This window comes from Letharia columbiana (genome assembly GCF_014066305.1).
Source record: "Letharia columbiana isolate WasteWater2 chromosome Unknown Sc0000050_s0, whole genome shotgun sequence".
NCBI classification, from domain to species: Eukaryota; Fungi; Ascomycota; class Lecanoromycetes; order Lecanorales; family Parmeliaceae; genus Letharia; species Letharia columbiana.
In genome coordinates, this window is record NW_023501094.1 from 257,815 (window position 1) to 275,904 (window position 18,090).

The 18,090-nt window shown below is 49.7% G+C and overlaps 11 protein-coding genes across 11 annotated transcripts; 6 read left to right on the plus strand and 5 right to left on the minus strand.

Moving 5' to 3' along the window:
- Positions 1-227: 227 nt before the first annotated feature.
- Positions 228-795, plus strand: HO173_010595 (uncharacterized protein; the record flags this gene model as incomplete). Its single annotated transcript, XM_037312480.1, has 3 exons — positions 228-239; positions 290-598; positions 655-795. The coding sequence occupies 3 exons, from the start codon at positions 228-230 to the stop codon at positions 793-795; spliced, it is 462 nt and encodes a 153-aa protein (XP_037160696.1).
- Positions 796-1,009: 214 nt separating this feature from the next.
- HO173_010596 (uncharacterized protein) lies at positions 1,010-1,508 on the minus strand (the record flags this gene model as incomplete). The annotated part of the gene is made up of 5 exons (XM_037312481.1): positions 1,010-1,109; positions 1,164-1,176; positions 1,239-1,301; positions 1,385-1,400; positions 1,449-1,508. 5 exons carry the CDS (start codon positions 1,506-1,508, stop codon positions 1,010-1,012), a joined length of 252 nt encoding a protein of 83 aa, XP_037160697.1.
- Positions 1,509-1,750: 242 nt separating this feature from the next.
- HO173_010597 (uncharacterized protein) lies at positions 1,751-2,322 on the plus strand (the record flags this gene model as incomplete). Its single annotated transcript, XM_037312482.1, has 5 exons — positions 1,751-1,802; positions 1,958-1,988; positions 2,041-2,122; positions 2,177-2,240; positions 2,291-2,322. The coding sequence occupies 5 exons, from the start codon at positions 1,751-1,753 to the stop codon at positions 2,320-2,322; spliced, it is 261 nt and encodes an 86-aa protein (XP_037160698.1).
- Positions 2,323-2,606: 284 nt separating this feature from the next.
- Positions 2,607-2,999, minus strand: HO173_010598 (uncharacterized protein; the record flags this gene model as incomplete). The annotated part of the gene is made up of 1 exon (XM_037312483.1): positions 2,607-2,999. The coding sequence occupies one exon, from the start codon at positions 2,997-2,999 to the stop codon at positions 2,607-2,609; it is 393 nt and encodes a 130-aa protein (XP_037160699.1).
- A 689-nt stretch (positions 3,000-3,688) lies between these two features.
- On the plus strand, positions 3,689-5,749 carry HO173_010599 (uncharacterized protein; the record flags this gene model as incomplete). The annotated part of the gene is made up of 10 exons (XM_037312484.1): positions 3,689-3,720; positions 3,823-3,940; positions 3,996-4,088; positions 4,140-4,240; positions 4,284-4,491; positions 4,534-4,555; positions 4,696-4,748; positions 4,806-4,888; positions 5,036-5,446; positions 5,569-5,749. 10 exons carry the CDS (start codon positions 3,689-3,691, stop codon positions 5,747-5,749), a joined length of 1,302 nt encoding a protein of 433 aa, XP_037160700.1.
- Positions 5,750-6,013: 264 nt separating this feature from the next.
- Positions 6,014-7,034, minus strand: HO173_010600 (uncharacterized protein; the record flags this gene model as incomplete). The annotated part of the gene is made up of 6 exons (XM_037312485.1): positions 6,014-6,347; positions 6,405-6,454; positions 6,503-6,573; positions 6,654-6,703; positions 6,817-6,863; positions 6,993-7,034. 6 exons carry the CDS (start codon positions 7,032-7,034, stop codon positions 6,014-6,016), a joined length of 594 nt encoding a protein of 197 aa, XP_037160701.1.
- A 61-nt stretch (positions 7,035-7,095) lies between these two features.
- On the plus strand, positions 7,096-8,082 carry HO173_010601 (uncharacterized protein; the record flags this gene model as incomplete). Its single annotated transcript, XM_037312486.1, has 1 exon — positions 7,096-8,082. The coding sequence occupies one exon, from the start codon at positions 7,096-7,098 to the stop codon at positions 8,080-8,082; it is 987 nt and encodes a 328-aa protein (XP_037160702.1).
- Positions 8,083-8,370: 288 nt separating this feature from the next.
- Positions 8,371-10,399, plus strand: HO173_010602 (uncharacterized protein; the record flags this gene model as incomplete). The annotated part of the gene is made up of 2 exons (XM_037312487.1): positions 8,371-8,809; positions 8,859-10,399. The coding sequence occupies 2 exons, from the start codon at positions 8,371-8,373 to the stop codon at positions 10,397-10,399; spliced, it is 1,980 nt and encodes a 659-aa protein (XP_037160703.1).
- Positions 10,400-11,383: 984 nt separating this feature from the next.
- On the plus strand, positions 11,384-14,968 carry HO173_010603 (uncharacterized protein; the record flags this gene model as incomplete). The annotated part of the gene is made up of 2 exons (XM_037312488.1): positions 11,384-11,951; positions 12,000-14,968. 2 exons carry the CDS (start codon positions 11,384-11,386, stop codon positions 14,966-14,968), a joined length of 3,537 nt encoding a protein of 1,178 aa, XP_037160704.1.
- Positions 14,969-15,626: 658 nt separating this feature from the next.
- HO173_010604 (uncharacterized protein) lies at positions 15,627-16,704 on the minus strand (the record flags this gene model as incomplete). The annotated part of the gene is made up of 5 exons (XM_037312489.1): positions 15,627-15,767; positions 15,819-16,045; positions 16,105-16,261; positions 16,396-16,466; positions 16,647-16,704. The coding sequence occupies 5 exons, from the start codon at positions 16,702-16,704 to the stop codon at positions 15,627-15,629; spliced, it is 654 nt and encodes a 217-aa protein (XP_037160705.1).
- Positions 16,705-16,949: 245 nt separating this feature from the next.
- HO173_010605 (uncharacterized protein) lies at positions 16,950-17,923 on the minus strand (the record flags this gene model as incomplete). Its single annotated transcript, XM_037312490.1, has 3 exons — positions 16,950-17,664; positions 17,716-17,836; positions 17,896-17,923. 3 exons carry the CDS (start codon positions 17,921-17,923, stop codon positions 16,950-16,952), a joined length of 864 nt encoding a protein of 287 aa, XP_037160706.1.
- Positions 17,924-18,090: the final 167 nt, after the last annotated feature.

Here is an 18,090-nt window from a genome sequence, read left to right on the forward strand (position 1 = left end):
TAAAGCTCAGCCATGGGTATCAAGTATCAATTGCTGCAAAGTGTCCTTGACCAGTTCTTGGAGTGGTGCTGTAGTTTTGTAGCGTCGGCGTTTCAACTCTCTTTTTCTCCGCTCTTTTTTTCCGTTAGGGTCCAGCTTCACCACCCTGCGACTAGCCGACTACAGCCTCATGGATATCTTTGAAAAGGTCATAAACCACTACATTATATTTATCCCCTGATTGCACCATGACAGACTCAGTACGTTTTTATGCCGCTCGTCTCTAATCCCCAACAGCTAACGTCTGTAGTCGCGCCTGAAGTCAACAATCTACGTTGCTGGTCTGGACAACGCAGTGAACGACAAAATATTGGCGGACGTCTTCTTGCCTTTTGGCGAGATTTTAGAAGTCACAATACCCAAATCAGAGCTACCATCATCAACGGACCCTCACAGAGGGTTCGGCTACGTCGAATTCGAAATACTAGGAGATGCGAAAGAAGCAATCGACAACATGGATCAAAGTGAGCTTTTTGGTCGAGTCATCAAGGTCGCGGCAGCCAAACCGCAGAAGGATAGTAACGAGGGTCTCGGAAGCAAAACGGCTGTCTGGGAATCGGTAGGTCCGGCCTCGTCGTTGCTATGTCGGCACTCAAATTCTGACCATATGTTCAGGAGGGGTATCTTGCAAAGCATGCCGTGAGCGAAGAAGATCGGATAGCAACGGGTCCAGGACGAGAAGAACTGGAAGCCATACCAGAGGACCCAATGCAAGGTCTCGAAGGCTTAGACGTAGCTGGACCGCAACCAGTGTGAGAGCGCAACGGAGGACAAGTCTATTTGACTCGCTTGCCTCTCTGAGTGGGACACTGGGTTCTTTCAAAGATTGCATGCCAGTTATATGTACATGACGACATTTCTTAACGCGCATTGCTCAAACCCTCAGCCAATTTCGAAACCTCGATTCCAGCACCGCTCGCAAGGCACACCATCACCGTTTGGGACCATGTCCAACTTTGGAGCAACTGGTTCACTTAAAACTCTCTGATCGGTTCGTCTTGTGAAGACGTAGCGTCTTGTCCGTGACCAGTTTGTTTCCCAGACTGTAGACAGCAAATCCGATTGCAACACTGAAACAAGGGTTCAATCATTTTAGTTGCTCACTGCGGATTAATCGCACTCACCCAAGCACAACACCTATTGTTATAGGAGACATTAGCGAAGGCAGTATTAGTAGTCTGTGGAAGAACACAGCTTACCCAGTGGCATAAGCTCCGGAGGGATCTTCTTCAGGGTTCGCAGACGCTGAGATATTGTGTGTGCTACCCAGACATATTGTTAGCTTCATGATTCGGGAATCCTCTGTGCAAGGCTGAGGTTTTGATTATAAGACTGATGAACACACCACTGTGCTCCTCTTTCTGCTGAAAATTAGTGACTGACAGGGTAGGTGGACGACGTTGACTTACTGGCATTGGCCTGAAAAGTGGCCTCGTAGGCTGCATCCTGAGTATGCGAGTTGGATACATGCTTGCGAAGACAGTTGCGAGCTTCAAAGTGTGACGCTTTTGCACCTTATGTAGTTGCCATTGATGATTTTCAAGACGCCCAAATATGGCGGGTAGGCGTTAGCGTTTTGCCAAGAACTCCGAGCTTTGACGTAGTCGACCGAGCTACCGACCTCAAGTCACCTAGCTCCTCAATTGTATCGGCATTCAACGCCTACAGCTGTCTTCTACGATACCCACGTCCTTTATCAGCATTCATCAAAATGGCGGACGATGAAGACAAGCTCGTGACCAAGCCGTTCAAATTTGTCACCGGTAAGTGCTCCTTGCTCAGGTCTCTTCGTTCTGTAGACACTAATGTACATGGCAGCCGGTCAGCTTCCTCCGCCCTTCCTAGCATGAGGAACACTCGGAACGAAGTCTCTTATGTCCACTGCCTTGAGCCCTACTAACCGACGTCCTATCTCTAGGCTTCGATGCGCGATTCCCCAACCAGAACCAGTGCGTATCCAGTCAGTTCCTACTTTGTGGATAGAGCTTATACCTACCATAGGACCAAGCACTGCTGGCAAAACTATGTCGACTACCACAAATGCATCTTAGCCAAAGGCGAAGACTTCGCTCCTTGCCGTCAGGTACATCGTTTTAGGCTCTACGTTTGGGTATTCTTGCTAAATTTCGCCCTCCAGTTCTTCCTTGCCTACCGGTCACTTTGCCCTAGTGCTTGGTGCGAACGCTGGGACGACCAGCGAGGTACAACTGGGCCTTCCCGTACATCGCATGGCTGCTAACCTCATTGACAGAGAATGGCAACTTCCCGGTTGATCTTGAGTAGAAATAGATTACTCCCCTCAGAAGACACACGCAAGGCATATGTGACAAACGGTTTTTGGGACTCAACTCGGCTGTGATTGCTTCAATGAGCACTCCGCATGATTGTACTACAAAAGATTATGGAACAATAGAACTGAGATCCTTCCGTCTTGACAATCAAGAATCCATTGTTCTGATGTTTTGTGAATGCTATGCAATACGTGGGCAAAAGTGATCCGTCTCCTCCCTTGGCGCTTGATATGCACGGTGTAATATGCATACAATTGTTGCTTGTAACGACAACTCTCAAGCAGCCTCAACTCCCCCTCTTGCCAAATCGAGTACTGCTTTCTCCTGCCTCTTAATCTCATTCAACCTGGCCTGCGCCTCTCTGTCTCTCTCGCTCTGCCTCTTCTCATCATCCACGTCTCTCAATTCAGCCAACTCATCAGGACTCGCCTCGTACGGCATTCCTTTTGTCAACTCTAACAGCCTAGATAGAATCTCACTCTCGTGCTTATGCTTCATGTCAATCGTCTCTATTTTGGCACCAGACGCATGTCCTGATGGCGCAGTAGATGGATCTGTCGACGAAAAAGGTGCAGACGATGCTGTAGCGGAAGAAGATCTTGGAGGAGGTGTAAAGAACACTGTAAGGGTCGCGGGTCCTTCCTGGTCAAGAGTGCGGTTTACTGTCATTGATATTGCCGGATTGTGGTATTTGAGTCGGGGAAGAAATTTGCGCCAAACTTTACGAGCACCAAAGTGGCCATCGTTGAGCTTATGGGCAAAGTCGAGATGAATTCGCTTAACGTCGTTCGATAATACAGCTGCTCCAGGTCCAATGCGTATATCAAGAAGCTATATAACATATTAAGGCGTGCCCCAAAGATATTAGACAGCCATCTGTCTTATACTCACTTTCTGTGCACATTGTTAGCGACATGAGATTCAGCTCCTCATAAGCTACGACTCACCGCCTTCAGCTTTTTCGTGCGCTTTACAACGTTCATTGTCCCTGCGCTGATGATTTTCGTGTTTTCAATGCTCGTTGTCGGAGAGTTTGATTCGTAGCGCCGATATTCATTACTTACGCGATACCCGCTAATTAGCTGTTTTTTTTTCGAGCTAAAGTATCTCGCCAATTACCTTCGCTTGTTCCCACAATAATCTTGCTGTGCACTGCAAACAACTTTTCAGAATGGCCTCATCGGGGCTCCGTGCTGTAGGCAGGATAACGGTAGGGCATATTCGAAGCTCTTGGAGACATAAGACTCTTTCGAGGGTGCAGCGATTAGCGATTACTACTACCTCCATCTACCCTTCTACTTCTAGACCTACGGTCAATAGAGACAGATTGTGGGCCGATATTCATCACACTTGTCAATATGGTCAGGGCGAGAGATGGGGAAAGTAGGTCGTTGTCTCGAGTGTTCCTTTTCTGTCCGTCATTCCTTGCAAACTACGTCGAATACAGGAGACATCGGGGCCGTCTGTTCTGACTGAGCTGACCTTGGGGCAGTGGCGAGACCGACACGGGCATGTCCAGGTTGGCTTTATCTGATGGTGATCGAGAAGCTCGCAATTGGTTTGTGGCAACTACAGAATCCCTTGGTTGTAGCACTACGGTTGATTCGATGGTAAACCTGCCCTTTTGCTGATTTGATAAACTGATTGTCATTATCATCGACGCAGGGTAATATATTTGCGGTAAAGAAAGGCAAGTATAAAGGGCCCCCAACAGTGGTAGGATCACACCTGGACACTCAACCCACTGGGGGACGATATGTAAGACTAAGAGTCTCACTAGTCGTTAGAGCAACGCTAAATAAAGAGCAGGATGGAATTTTGGGAGTCTGTGCCGGAGTCGAAATGCTCAGAGTTTTACACGAGGAGAAAATCGAAACCCGTTTTCCCGTGGGTGTGATCAACTGGACCAAGTGAGCAAACTTAGATATAACTCTTACAACACTGATGCGTTAGTGTGGCTTGCAGCGAAGAGGGAGCGAGGTTCCCCATCTCAATGGTATCATCAGGTGTATGGGCCGGCCAAATTCCCCTCGAACAAGCCTACAGTCTTCAAGAAGTTGGAGGTGGGAAGCAGACCATGAAACAGGAGCTCGAACGTATTGGCTATCTGGGTACAATGGAATCCAGCTTTAGCGCAATGCCTATCGCAGCAAGTAGCATAGTCTGTGAATGTTGACAGGTAGAAAGCTGATTGTAATGGCAGGCACACTTTGAATTGCATATCGGTAAGAGAAATTGGTGCCGTTTCTCTGAGCACCCCTACAACCATGTCTCTCAACACTTACACTCAAAGCAGTGCTGCTCTCGTTCTGCATATCATGTCTTGACTTGCGAAGGTTGAGCTGACTAATTCGAGGGGTGACAGAACAAGGTCCTCGTCTTGAGAGCCAAGAGCAGAAGATTGGAGTGGTTCATGGTGTAAGCTCGGAGTACCGGCAATAAACAAATCAGCCAATTAACTGTTTGCACGTGCAGGTCCAGGCCTACCGCTGGCACACTATCCAGGTCAACGGCCGCGACTGCCATACTGGCACAACAGATTTTGCTAACAGGTCTGAGTATGTACTTCCGGAGTGCAAATTTCTTTTTTTGAACCAAATCTTGAGTCTGGAGGTTTGCCTCGGGAGCTCTTACTCTATCGACAGTTTTCGAGACTTAAGATTGCCCCTCAAATAGGCGATACTGACTCTGGAATCTCACTATAGCGCGATGCTCACGGCAGCAAAGATGATACTACACTCGCATCGCCTCGCAACGAAGCACTCTTGTTTGGCAAGTACCGGCATCTTAACCTTGAAACCTGGAAGCACGAACACTGTTCCAGGATTTGTTCGTTTTTCACTTGACATCCGAGCCGGTGAAGACGACCGCTTGATGATGCTGGAACACGAGCTCAAAGTTGATTTTGATAAGATCGCAAAGAATGAAGCAGTGGATGATTTGAGCGAGAGCGGAACTATTGGCAGAGGGTGCACTGTGGAATGGACTCTTGATGCACCAAGTGAAGCCATCGAATTCGACGAAAATTGCATTCGTTGCGTGGACGAGAGCGCAAGAGATCTTTTCGGAGATGAATATGAGAAATTCACCCAGGCAATGATTAGTGGGGCTGGGCAGTACGACTTTCCCGGCCCCAAATTTTTTGTGGATATCTTCATGTTTTGGGAATCCACACACATCTTTCATGAGCTCAATCCCCTTTTGTAAAGAGCAACTGCTGACATGCGAATTCAATCAGTGACAGTGTGTTTTGCAGTAAAGTGGCACCAACATCCATGATCTTTGTACCATGCCGCGATGGAGTCTCACATAATCCGACCGAGTATTGCTCGCCTACAGACTGCATGAATGGAGCGCAGGTTCTCATGGGCGCTGTTTTGCGCTATGATGTGCTTAGAGCACAACGAAGTAGCATGTGATAGAGAGGGACCGCTCAGTAGACCTGGTGGCAGGATGTAGGTTCATTCATGGTTCATGTGCAAGTAGCACGTCACAAGGAACGTAGAGCAGAGACTACAACGATTTTGAGGTTCACTTTTTGATAATGGCCTATTTGCAGTGTCATCTGCCTCCTTCGACCAAAACTACCCCGGCATTTTCTCTCACTCGACCAAACACGCTACTATTTGGGCCGCTCTGGCAAGTCATCCTCGATGGCACGTTCGCAGGGTCGCAGGCAGCCCTTAAGAGGCAGGAGCACCACGCCCCCTGCCAAAACCGCCGCGGAATGAGGGGGCGAATTCGCCAGGAGCACCACCTTCCTTTGCGTCTCCCATTTCACGTCTTCGGTATCCGCCTTCACGGTCTCCACGGTCGCCGCGATCACCACGAGGTCCGCCACGTCCACCAGGGCGACGCTCACGGTCGTCACCACCCATCATTCCCTTGGGAGGAGCGTGAGAACGCTGTTGCTTGATGTGGGTAGCGGGCACGATCTCGGCGGGTAGATGAAGCCATTCGCGGAGATAATCAAGACCTTCGGGAGTGAGAGTGTAATAATACCACTGCCAAGAAAATCTTTCACCGTTTTAGCAAGAGTCTCTACAGTGGATGTGGAGAGCAAAGACTACTCACTGGGTCTTCAGGTAGCCGCGAGACGTTAGAGACTGGCATGCCTTGACGACCTGTGACACGTTAGGCGGAGTAGAATTTTCAGGCACGGTAGATCTTACATAGAGGTTCTTGGTGTCAATCTCATTGTGCTTTGGGAGGTTGAAATCTTTCTTCGCCGTGAGAACTCCCTCTGGGGGATTGGTGAGCACAAGTGGATGAAGCCAGCAACATGGCCAAGTCGAGCCGGACTTGGGAGGTGGATAGACATACCACGGAAGAGATACTCGTGAATCTTCTTTCTGTCGGCTTTAGGGATGAGCCTGATATCGGTTAGCTATTCGTTGAGCAGAATCAGATTTGTCATAATTTTCATCGCTTGCACTCAAACTTGGAGGGATTCCCGACAATGATATAAATGCGAGAATAAACTTACATGATCGCGAGTTCCTGTCGTGAGTCGGGGAATCGCTTTGATCGATGCTGAGCTTGATTTGATGTTATTGGCGAAGGCAAGCAAATATGTTTGTGGGAGCTAGTGAACTAACGCCGGAGTGCCTTGGCGCGCGGCTAATTTCTTTATCGAAAAATGGCGTGGTTTGTCCGGCTGACCAGATTTTTGCTGTTCAATTTTCCGTTCCGAGTAGAGTTCATTATTACATGACCTCTCATCAAAGCGACAATTTCCGGAATTCTCTCCTCTACAGTTATTTAAATGGCTTCTCAGATCATCAACGTCTTCTTGACTTCGTTTCCCGGTCTTGGTTTGCCTTCTACCTTGTCTCTACCTGTCGACAGCTCTACTTCTATCACAGATTTGAGGCAACAGCTTTCAGATCGACTTCCACACATAGACTCTCGACTCATTTTTACCACTACCTCAAACAAGGAGGTTTTCTCTTCGGAAGCCCCAGTAGCTACCTTACTTTCCAGTCCCAATGACGCATTCCTACCTCTCCGACTCTCGGTACCGTTATGTGGTGGAAAGGGTGGTTTCGGCTCCCAGCTTCGTGCTGCTGGTGGGCGCATGTCCTCCAAGCGAAAGAACAACCAAGGCGATAGTAATAGCTCCAACCGCAACCTGGATGGCCGGCGTCTCAGGACAGTCAACGAAGCGAAAGCCCTGGCTGAGTACCTCGCGCTGAAACCAGAAATGGAGAAAAAAGACAAGGAAGCCAGACGAGCTCGCTGGGAGCAAGTTGTTGCTCTTTCCGAAAGAAGAGAGGAAGAGATTCGAAATGGGTCAAAGGGAAAAGTCGACGGCAAATGGGTGGAAGATAAAGAAGAAGCTGGAGAGCGGGCGCGAGAAGCAGTGCTGACGGCAATGAGATCTGGAGATTATCATGACAATCTCAAGGAGTCCTCCAGCGGTAGTTGTAGCGGCGCATCTGCTCAGACAAGTGAAGAGAGCGAAGAAGAGGATATGAGAGACTTGAAACAAAACGCACTCGCAGTTTCCTCGATTTTACAACCAACCCCTACGCTCGCCAGGTCATACTTCGGCTTCGACGAAGACGACGATTTCATGAGTGATGACGGAGAGGGAGAAGACCGGGCCGACGATACCACGGTAGATGTCACTGCATCTGTAAACGGCAAGGGCATGAGTGATGACGGAGAGGGAGAAGACCGGGCCGACGATACCACGGTAGATGTCACTGCATCTGTAAACGGCAAGGGCAAATCAAAAGCCATGGCGTAGCGAGTCTCGAACCATATTGTGCCATTCATTTATGATTAAGCGATGGCGTTGTTGGGAGATTTTTCGATAAGCAGGGAAATTCACGATTAGGCCACCAGGCTTGATATTTACCCAATCAGATCATATTTCCAAAAGTTCCCGTCTGAGGCTACGATAAGTACCTGTCCTCTTGAAAGTGAGAGTTGGAACAAGCTCATTAGCTCCCAAAATCACTGGCCCCACCAGCCCTGTAAACAAAGTATATCGTCGGACTCACCACCTTCAAAGTGGATTAGATCTGCTTCATTGATGGCATACGGCATACGCACAACTAACCTGTTGAAAGCGCCCAGTAATCTGATACCGCTGTTTCTCTGTCCCTCAATCGCATCATGTACCAACATCAGCTATGGTCTTGGAAGACGGCCTCCGAGACCTCGCAAGCACCAGCTCCATGTTGATGCTACCACAACACCCTCACACGGCTTTCCAACTCCTTCACAACTGTTAAATCTTCCACGATCATGCCCAGGTTGCGGTGCGTTTACACAGACCGTCAGCCCGGGGCAGCCTGGCTTCTATGGCAACAATCGAAAGTCCGTGAAGGCTTTCATAAGTCGCCATGGGCAATGCCCGGATAAGGGACATGATGGGGAATTAAGACTGTTCGAACGCATCTTAGGAGCTGCAGACGCATCTTTGTTGTCTCAGATGGGCCTACAGGGAGGAGGGGAAAACAATACAGAGGGTCAGATAATATGAGCATAGTTTCAAGCATCAATCTAATCTAGACACAGGCCGCAAAAGCTCCACAAACATACCCACACCAGTTTGTAACCGCTGTCATGACCTGATACATCATCGTACCGGCCACTCCGTAGTCCATCCAACAATCAGATCTATTCAAGAAATCATTGCCGAATCGCCGCATAAATACAACCACGTCTATCATGTTCTGGACGCAGCTGATTTTCCACTTTCTCTCATACCTTCTCTTCAACGAAGTCTTTCGCTAGCACCGCAAAGATCATTGAATAGGAGAGCTAGAACGAGTCACTATCAATATGGGCGGAAAGCGGAGATGAGTTTCATCATTACACGTTCGGATCTGTTGGCCCCGAAGAAGGAGCAGGTCGACAGCCTGATGCCTTACATCTTACAAGTCCTTCGAAATGCTTTGGGTGGATCCGCTGAAAACTTGCGCCTCGGTAACGTGCGCTGTGTAAGTTCAAAAAGGGGTTGGTGGACGAAACAGGTCAAGGAAGATATCTGGAATCGAGGTGGAGGTGGGTGGATGGTCGGCAAGGTGAACGTCGGCAAAAGCAATCTGTTCGAGAACATCTTTCCGAAAGGTCGGAGCAATGACCTTAATTCCGGCTCCTTCCGGTATGCTGCGCAGCAGAAACTGCCTCGTGACGTACCTGATGCCAACGGAGACGAACAACAGAGGAGCCAATCAACCCAGGACCCGCCCAAGGAAACGGAATCACAGCTCTTAGAAGACTCTTCCTTGCCTCCTGCGCCACCAGAAACTCCGTACCCTGTGTTGCCTTTAGTATCGTCTCTCCCTGGGACGACAGCGTCTCCAATCAGAGTACCATTTGGCGGCGGCAGAGGCGAGTTGATCGATTTACCTGGTCTGGCGCGTGGGGACCTTGAACAATTCGTTACGGATGTTCACAAGGTTGATCTTGTAATGCATGATCGGGTCAAGCCAGAGCAACTCGTGATCAAGCCTGGCCAGTCACTCCTCGTTGGGGGCCTGTTGCGTATCACGCCGACTACGCCTAATTTGATCTTTTTGGCCTACCCGTTTCTACCATTGAGGTGCCATGTTACCTCTACAGAACGGGCAATTGCAATTCATACTCAGCGCGAAGATTCCGGTGTATCTACAATTGCGAAACCGGGCATTGGAAGCAGGATGCAATCAGCCGGGAGTTTCTCCTTGGAATGGGACGTCACCAAGCAGCGCGCTGGACCATTGACCAAGGCTGCCGCTGCCGGATTGAGCACGAAAACATTGCCATTCATGGTGTTTTCGGCTGACATCCTGGTTGAAGGATGCGGCTGGGTCGAACTTGTTGCTCAGGTTCGGAAAAGGGACATGGAAACGGGGATGGAGCCTGGTGACCTTTTCGACACCAGACCATATCCAAGGGTTGAGGTTTCTAGCCCTGATGGCGGCCATGTAGGAGTTCGCCAGCCTATGAATATTTGGTCGCTCTGTGGTGAGAAGCCTGTGTCGTCGAGCAAAGGGCTCGTGAGGCCAAGACGTAGCATGAAAGGGGTCAAGAAAAACTTGAAGAAAGCCAGGAGGGCAGTATCGTCATCCTAAATTTACGGGAAAGATACCCTGTGAAATATTCAAGAGATAAATTTTTGAAATATGGGATATACCTACCGTAGCTGGATGTTATGGGCTCACGTATGGGGACAAAATAATCAATTGGTTGACTGATAGCTCTTCCCGGGTCCCTTTAAATAGGTAACACCACGACTACGAAAACCGTACGGCTTAGTAATGACCTTAGTACTATCGACGAGCGAGATAGTGAGTACTTAATTCCCAGGGGTGGTGCGGGTGTGAAAACCACGGCCTTCCGACACAGTCCCGTAACGAGAGCTTTACCAAAGAAAACCTCGGCAACAACCTTTGAGCTGTTGATGTTTTCTACTATTGCGCCATAGAAGCTTTCTTCTGAAAGGGGTTGATCATCAAAATACCAGGTGATGAAGTGCTCTGAATTTGGTTGTTCCAGCGCCACGATAGATGTGTGTGGGAAAGCGGTCATACGCTTTCAAGCCTACAACTAGTATAAGTTACTGTTTAGTGACGGACTACTAGTGATCACCTTTGGGTCTAGTCGTAACGAGCATAACCCGTCCCGCTTCTACGATCCGCGGGCACGCTGAGGATTGAAAACTACCGATAGTACCTGGTGGTACCTTACTTTACATACAGGTAGTGGGGCTTGGCTCTTGGCTTGAACGGTCAACCTTCACTTTGGTCTTTCCCTCTATTTCCAACAATGCCCTGCTCACCCTTTGATTTCCAGGAAATGCCCAGCGTATCGGTGGTGCACACATATCATCCACCGTTGCCTTTACTACGACTCCTGCACAAGGATTTTCGCGATACGGGCCAATTGCTTTCACCACGTACTGCCTGCGCGTCCCACTCGTATCTACTGCATGTCTCGAGATCAGTCTTACGTTAAACATAGTTCTTCGTGTAGAACAAAAGCTGCCCATTCATATCGACTTGGCACCCTCGACTGCGACCAGCAATCAGTCCGCACTGACCTGCTGGTAAAGATCAATGCCTCCTTGGCCGGCTCGGCTACACCTTGGTTCTCCTGCTCCAGCTCCGGGCCCAAAGTCAAGAGCTCCAAAGAGTCCGCCGCATCGCGAAGACCATACTGAACAGAATACGTACCATGACCAGCCACTTCACGGCGTGCCCGTAATCGCTTTGACCGGAACCTCGAGTCCCTCCCGTCCAAGCCATGGACGATCGTACAGTCACCCTTTCCCTTCAATCTTTGGGAGTGGAAAGAAAGCCGAGAAGATATCCGAAGTCGATTACAATGACGACGCCTTAGAGACGTTGACTGAACCCCCATTTGTGTCTACTGGGCTTTCTTCCAAGGATCACATGGCAGTGAATGGGACGTCTTTGCAGAACGGGGAAAAAGATCTCGTAACAGGCAAATGCATTACTTGCGATTCCCTAGTCAGATGGCCCAGGCACTTGGATGTCTTCCGTTGTACGGTGTGTCTCATGGTGAATGACTTGAAGCCGGGAGCAGGGTCATCGATGGAGGGTCGTCGGGCGGAAGGCCCAAGTACTGCCACATCCTCCTCATACCCAGACCTGCCCAGAAAAGGTACCACAAACCCTATGATTAAAATATCCATCTAACTTGCAACAACAGTCCTGTCTCTGTCTCTCGACAGGACTCGAAACCTAATCGACGAATGCATAAGTCTGTATTTACAGTCGCGCTTGGAGCACTGTTTCGACCAACTTTCTCAGCGTGTGCATATTCAAAACAAACGTGATCACAGCACATGTTCCTCGTTACCATTGCTTGCTGGAAAGTTTGGTCTCGCAAATCCCAATGTTGGACAGATCGCCCCTACGATGCCATCCCCCTCTAGAGCCCCGCCGGCGCCGCCACCATCCGCATTGCAGGCGCCGTCGTTCAAAGTTACTAGCGCTGCATCTGAACCTACCCCGCAGCACGCAAAAGAACCTCCTCGACTCATGTTCCGGCCGTTGGAAAATTATTTAGTAGCTTGTTTCAGTGGCGTCGAATGCCTGAATACGTCTTTTTTGACCGTCAAAACTCATCAATTGCTTCGAGCTGCCAGCGAAGGTACAGTACTTGAGAAGTGTATGACTCCAAGAGCTGAAGATCGGTTTCCTCATGAGACCCCTTTTCCAGAATTAGATGCGAAAACATTGCTCCTTGGAGACTTCGCGGAAAACGGGACCTGGTGGACGGGAAGAAGCCATCTAGAGCAGCTCCGATCTCATGGCAATGCTCTCAAAATAGCAGAAGGGGGTTTTGAAGAAAAAAGTAATCTGAAGTCCCCATGCGTCAATTGGGCGGAGTTGGATGAGTGGTATCACGCGATCGTGACTGTTGGGAGCTCCTGGAGGCAGAGACTGCAGAAATTTCAAGGAGGGGATTTCTTGAGCGAGAAAGGAAAGGCAATGTTGAGAACTACATTGACGGAAGATCTCGCGCAGATTGAGGAAGATTTTGCCGAAGCTTGTGCGCATGTCCAACGAGCGCTGCTCAAGGTGACTGAGAATCTGCTTCGACGTCCAGGACGGCCCTTAAAAACTCCTGAAGATTGCCGCTTCTTACTCATACTCCTCACAAATCCATTGCTGTACACGCCTGAACTTGGCAAAGCAACACTGTCCACCGTCGCCAAGTCCGAAACATCTGCTAGCCAAAGCCAGAGTACCGCCCCACGGCCGCTGATGGCTTCTTTGCGTCAACCTTCAACGTCCGATCGACGGTCTCCGAGCACCAGAAATGGTAGCACAGGCAAGCACTCAGGTATAATCAAGCGCATTCTAGGTCTCATGTCAAACCTTCCAAGCGAGTGCCACCACTACCTTATCATATGGTTCTCTCGATTCTCTGAAGTGCATTTTCGAAGAATTGTAGATCTCACTGGAAGTTTCGTCACGTATCGCCTTACCAGACAGCACGGCAGGAAGCGAACTAACAGTCACGATGAACATGGCGGGCTAATACCTAGTATTTCAGGCCCAGGTCCAGGAAGCTCTGCTCAGCTCCATGCCGCTCTTGGTATATCAGGGGCGCCTAAGTCACCTGACAGGAACGATGCCGGCATGCCATATGGCGAAGACTGGCAGATAAAAGCCGCTGCAAGGGTTATGTCTTTACTTTTCTCCGCTAACAACCAAGGCTCGTCTCGAAGACGAGACAGTACCAGAATATCTCCATCTGCCGCTTGCAGATCCAGGGCTGGCTCAGCCGCTCGAAATCGAGCCCACCGGCACGGTCAACTTCTCCCAACCAATGCCTTTTACAACGTTCTTTTAGATTATTCCGATCTGGTAGCCGACTTCGAAGCTTGGGAGTCTCGAAGGGGAAGATTCTCTTTCTGCCAGTATCCCATGTTCCTGTCCATTTGGGCCAAGATACGCATCATGGAGCACGACGCTCGTCGGCAAATGGAGATCAAGGCCCGCGAAGCGTTCTTTAATAGCATCATGAGCCGAAAGGCAATAAACCAGTATCTTATACTGAAGGTGCGAAGGGACTGCCTTGTCGAAGATAGTCTTCGTAGCGTCAGCGAGGTCGTTGGCACAGGTCAAGAGGAGATCAAGAAAGGCTTGCGCATCGAGTTCCTTGGCGAAGAAGGGCTAGATTCTGGTGGGCTTCGCAAAGAATGGTTCCTCCTACTGGTTCGCGAGGTGTTCGATCCGGAACATGGCTTATTCGTCTACGACGAAGACTCTCACTATTGCTATTTCAACCCTGGTACGTTTGAGACATCGGATCAGTTCTTTCTTGTGGGAGCGGTTCTTGGCCTCGCCATCTACAATTCTACTATCCTCGATGTTGCGCTTCCCCCATTTGCCTTCCGAAAATTGCTCGCCTCCGCTCCCAATTACACTGGACCTGTGACGTCATCTTTACGTCCGACTTCTGGTTATACCCTGGAGGACCTGGCGGAGTTTCGGCCAACGCTCGCTAAAGGCCTAAGACAACTACTGGAATTCGACGGCGACGTTGAGGAAACATTCTGCCGAGACTTCGTTGCGGTTGGGGACAGATACGGCCAGCTTCTGGAGGTCCCACTGTGTTCCAATGGCGAAAATAGAGCTGTCACCAACAGCAATCGATACGAGTTTGTAGACCTTTACATCAAGTACCTTCTCGACACGTCTGTCGCCCGTCAATACGAGCCTTTCAAGCGTGGCTTTTTCACAGTTTGCGGAGGGAACGCCCTCTCACTTTTCCGTCCCGAAGAGATTGAGCTTCTTGTACGGGGCTCAGATGAGCCTTTGGACGTGGCAACACTGCGCACGGTCGCCATCTACGACGGTTGGGGCAAAGGCATCAATGCATCCGACGAGCCTGTGGTGGACTGGTTCTGGGACGCCTTCGGAAAGGCTAGTGCCAAAGATCAGAGGAAGCTATTGAGCTTCATCACCTCTAGCGACCGTATTCCGGCCATGGGCGCTACCAGTCTGGTCATTAAGATCACGTGCCTTGGGGATCACAGCAATAGATTTCCCATAGCCAGAACATGTTTCAACATGCTAGGTTTGTACCGATATCGCGATAGAAGTGTTCTGGAGGCCAAGCTCTGGAGAGCGGTCATTGAGAGCGAAGGTTTTGGGATCAAGTGATTCTCTAGGTACCTAGGCGTTTGTCGCGCCTCTATTGTTTGCATTTCCTGATAGCCACGGAGATGAGGTGCAATGCACAGGTCTGAATGGAACGGATACCTTGACAGCGGCTTGATTACGGGCGTGGGGTTTCGGAATTGGGGCAAAGGCGTTGTGCCCAATTCGCTTGGACCTCCATTCGGACATTGGCCATCCCCAGTGTAAAACAAAGATACCCCAACTGCCGTCTTGAGGGCATTGCAAGCATAGTTTTTTCAACGAAATCTAGGAGTACGATAAAGAAAGCTGTCCTATCTCTGGCCCAGTGACAAGCGTAAAATGCCATGATTGCGTCGAGGCATGCGATCGGTCTGGCGTGGGCACTGTGTCAAAGCCTTCGGTGTTCCTGTAAAGCTGTCTGGATCGACCTTCGATGTCAGCCTGACAGGTCACATAACAAGCGTTCCCGTGAAATAGTTTGGAGCATGGCAGGAGAGAACGTGTGATTCTCTCCGTTCAATTTCGTTATGATTTGATACGGCAACTGTTTGATGGGACAGGGCTAGACGTATACATCAAGTAGAAGCTTTTGAAGCATTGTGCAACGAATAGGAGCAATCCTTTTAGCGCTAGATCACGCTCACTGCATGCCATGGCCCCAATAAAAGCAAGTTCAAGCTCAACGGTAACGCCAGTATGACTCGGTATTGTGACGCTTCCATGTCTTCCTCCTGCCCGCCGTAGTCTTGTTGAACTTGTGACCCCTGCCCAGCCCACGAGACTTCTTGCCGGTTGCCGTGAGACCTCGAGATTCACGGTGCTGAGCTTATGTCAGCTAGAATGACTACTGAGTGAGAGGACAGAGTGTTACCTTGTGCACAGGCTTGACAATCCAGTTGATGCGGGGATCGCGGCGAATGGCCTTGTGCTGAGGGTCGACGAGGATGATCTCGAAATATTTGTAGGTCGAGTCTTGGTTGATCCAGTAGGAATTCAGCACCCTCAGATTGGCGCATCGGCGCCCCACGCGTTCTTCGGCGGTGGACTTGAGTGAACGCTGGTACTTCAGCTGGTTGATACCCTGGTTGGTGGGTTTGCCTTCAAGGTGTTCTAGATCAGCATCTCTCGAGAGACAAGGGCAAATCCCTTGTACTGACCGTAGGTAGCGCCTTTGGGCGCAGGTCGCTTGCGTCCTCCACGACGCACACGCACGCGGTAGATGACATAACCCTGCTTGGCCTTGTAGCCTAGACGACGCGCCTTATCCGGGCGAGAGGGACGAGAAGCGCGGTGGATGACGTGCAATTGTCGAAGCTATATCCATGCACTCTCAGCAATGTTCAACGAGTGTATAGCAACACACATAATGTGCCACAAGAATTTTCCCGGCCAAATGTAGGTTTTGCATGGCGCTTGCCTCATTGAAGGGCATGAGAGGGCTGTCTTACCTCCCAGCATCGGACGCGCAGCAGGAAACGGAGGACATCGGATTGCTTCTTCTTTTGAAGCTCTTCGACATCTGCGGTAGGTTTCAGCCAAAGGTTGGGGGTACTGGATTGCTGGGGAGACCTTCTTACATTTGAGGGCACCCATCTGCGCTCACTTTCTGTCAGCCTGGAATGGATCGCAGAACAATCAGGCGATGCCTTCGAAGCAAGTAGTATGACAGACAGGAGTTACTCGGAATAGGAGATTATACCTTGACTTGATTGACGAGAATGTGTCTTGTCGTGATGTTCCGGAATTGGATTCGTCATTCTTTGTGGGCGGCTCGTCGGCAACAATATAAGCGAGGCCTGGTAAGGCTGAGCCCAGCTATTTCAACTTGGACTCCGTGGACTCGCAACTTGACGAAGCATTCTGGCTTTATTCATATTGAGATTAATAGACTCGATTTTTTAAGGGCCTTGTGAGACTTAAATCAGCTATGCCTCAAGCTACTGAACAAGTTCCGTTACTGTAGCTCCTAAGAAATGGGCATGCCCTTCTATTACCGCGAACATCACTCGCCATCCTCCGGAAGGTTTTTGACTGTACGTCGCACACCTCGTTGTGCATTCTTTGCTACCACTGCCCACGTATCTTCTCTTCTTCCGTCTAGCGCCTCGACAATTTTCTCCTTAGCTTCACCCACAGCAAATCGATTCCACAGATCGGTGTCCAAGTCTGACATGTTACACTTGAACTGCTCCTTTGAGGATTCTGAGTCTTCATTGAGAATTTGATGTACCTCAGACTTGATCTTCTCTCCCTGTTGGTTGAGAATACGTTGCAGCGTTTGTAAGTCCTTCTCCCATCCAGACTCCATCATCGGGACCCTTTGTCCAGAAGCGACCTGTTGAGACGCTCGTTCGTAGTGTCCTAGCAATCCTCGCGAAGACGCTATGTTAGACTTGGCGCTCTGGTAAATGGCGCATGCTGTGGGCTTCGATGTGGAGGACGGGTCGACCCCCTCCTCATCGATATCTGTTCGGTCTCGCTGGGCGTCGTGTATGACTTTGATGAGAGTGTCTTTGAGTTCAGAGTCTCGTTTCGTGCTAGAACTCAAATTACTCGGAGTCATCCAACCCGTAGATACATAACGAGCGTACACGCCAAATGCCTTCTGCTCGAGTAGTTTGGCTAGCCTTTTCTTCTCCTCCTCAACAATATTCTTGAGATCTGAGACCGCTGCATGGCTCCTCTTCGCAGGTTCCTTCGCTGCAGCCAAGAATTCTCTGGCTTGGATTTGAGTTGATTCATTGAGCACGGCGTAAGAAAAGGCTTACACGCTCGTTGAGTGTCCTAGTTCTTCTTCAGGGTCAGGCACGTCTCCCATCTGAGCAGGCTGCCGATTCGAATTGCTCGGTTTAGACCTCTTAGCTCTTGTAGAGTTGTAGTATGTTTCACCTACGCAGTTAGGATTCAGCTGACTCGACACTGCTGGAAGTTGAACTCGCAGGACAAACCGTTAGACCTTTTACCAGCTTTGGCCATGACGGATAGTTGTTCATGGGAGTAGATGGCCTTTGATTGATTTCACTGAATGCAAACAGTTGCTGAGGTTGTCTGGGTTGAAGTAGAAAATACCCGCATTTGCTTGGGCTCTCAGCTACGTCAAGTCAAGGAATCTTTCGTTTCGTGATTCAGCCTTGACGGGTTGG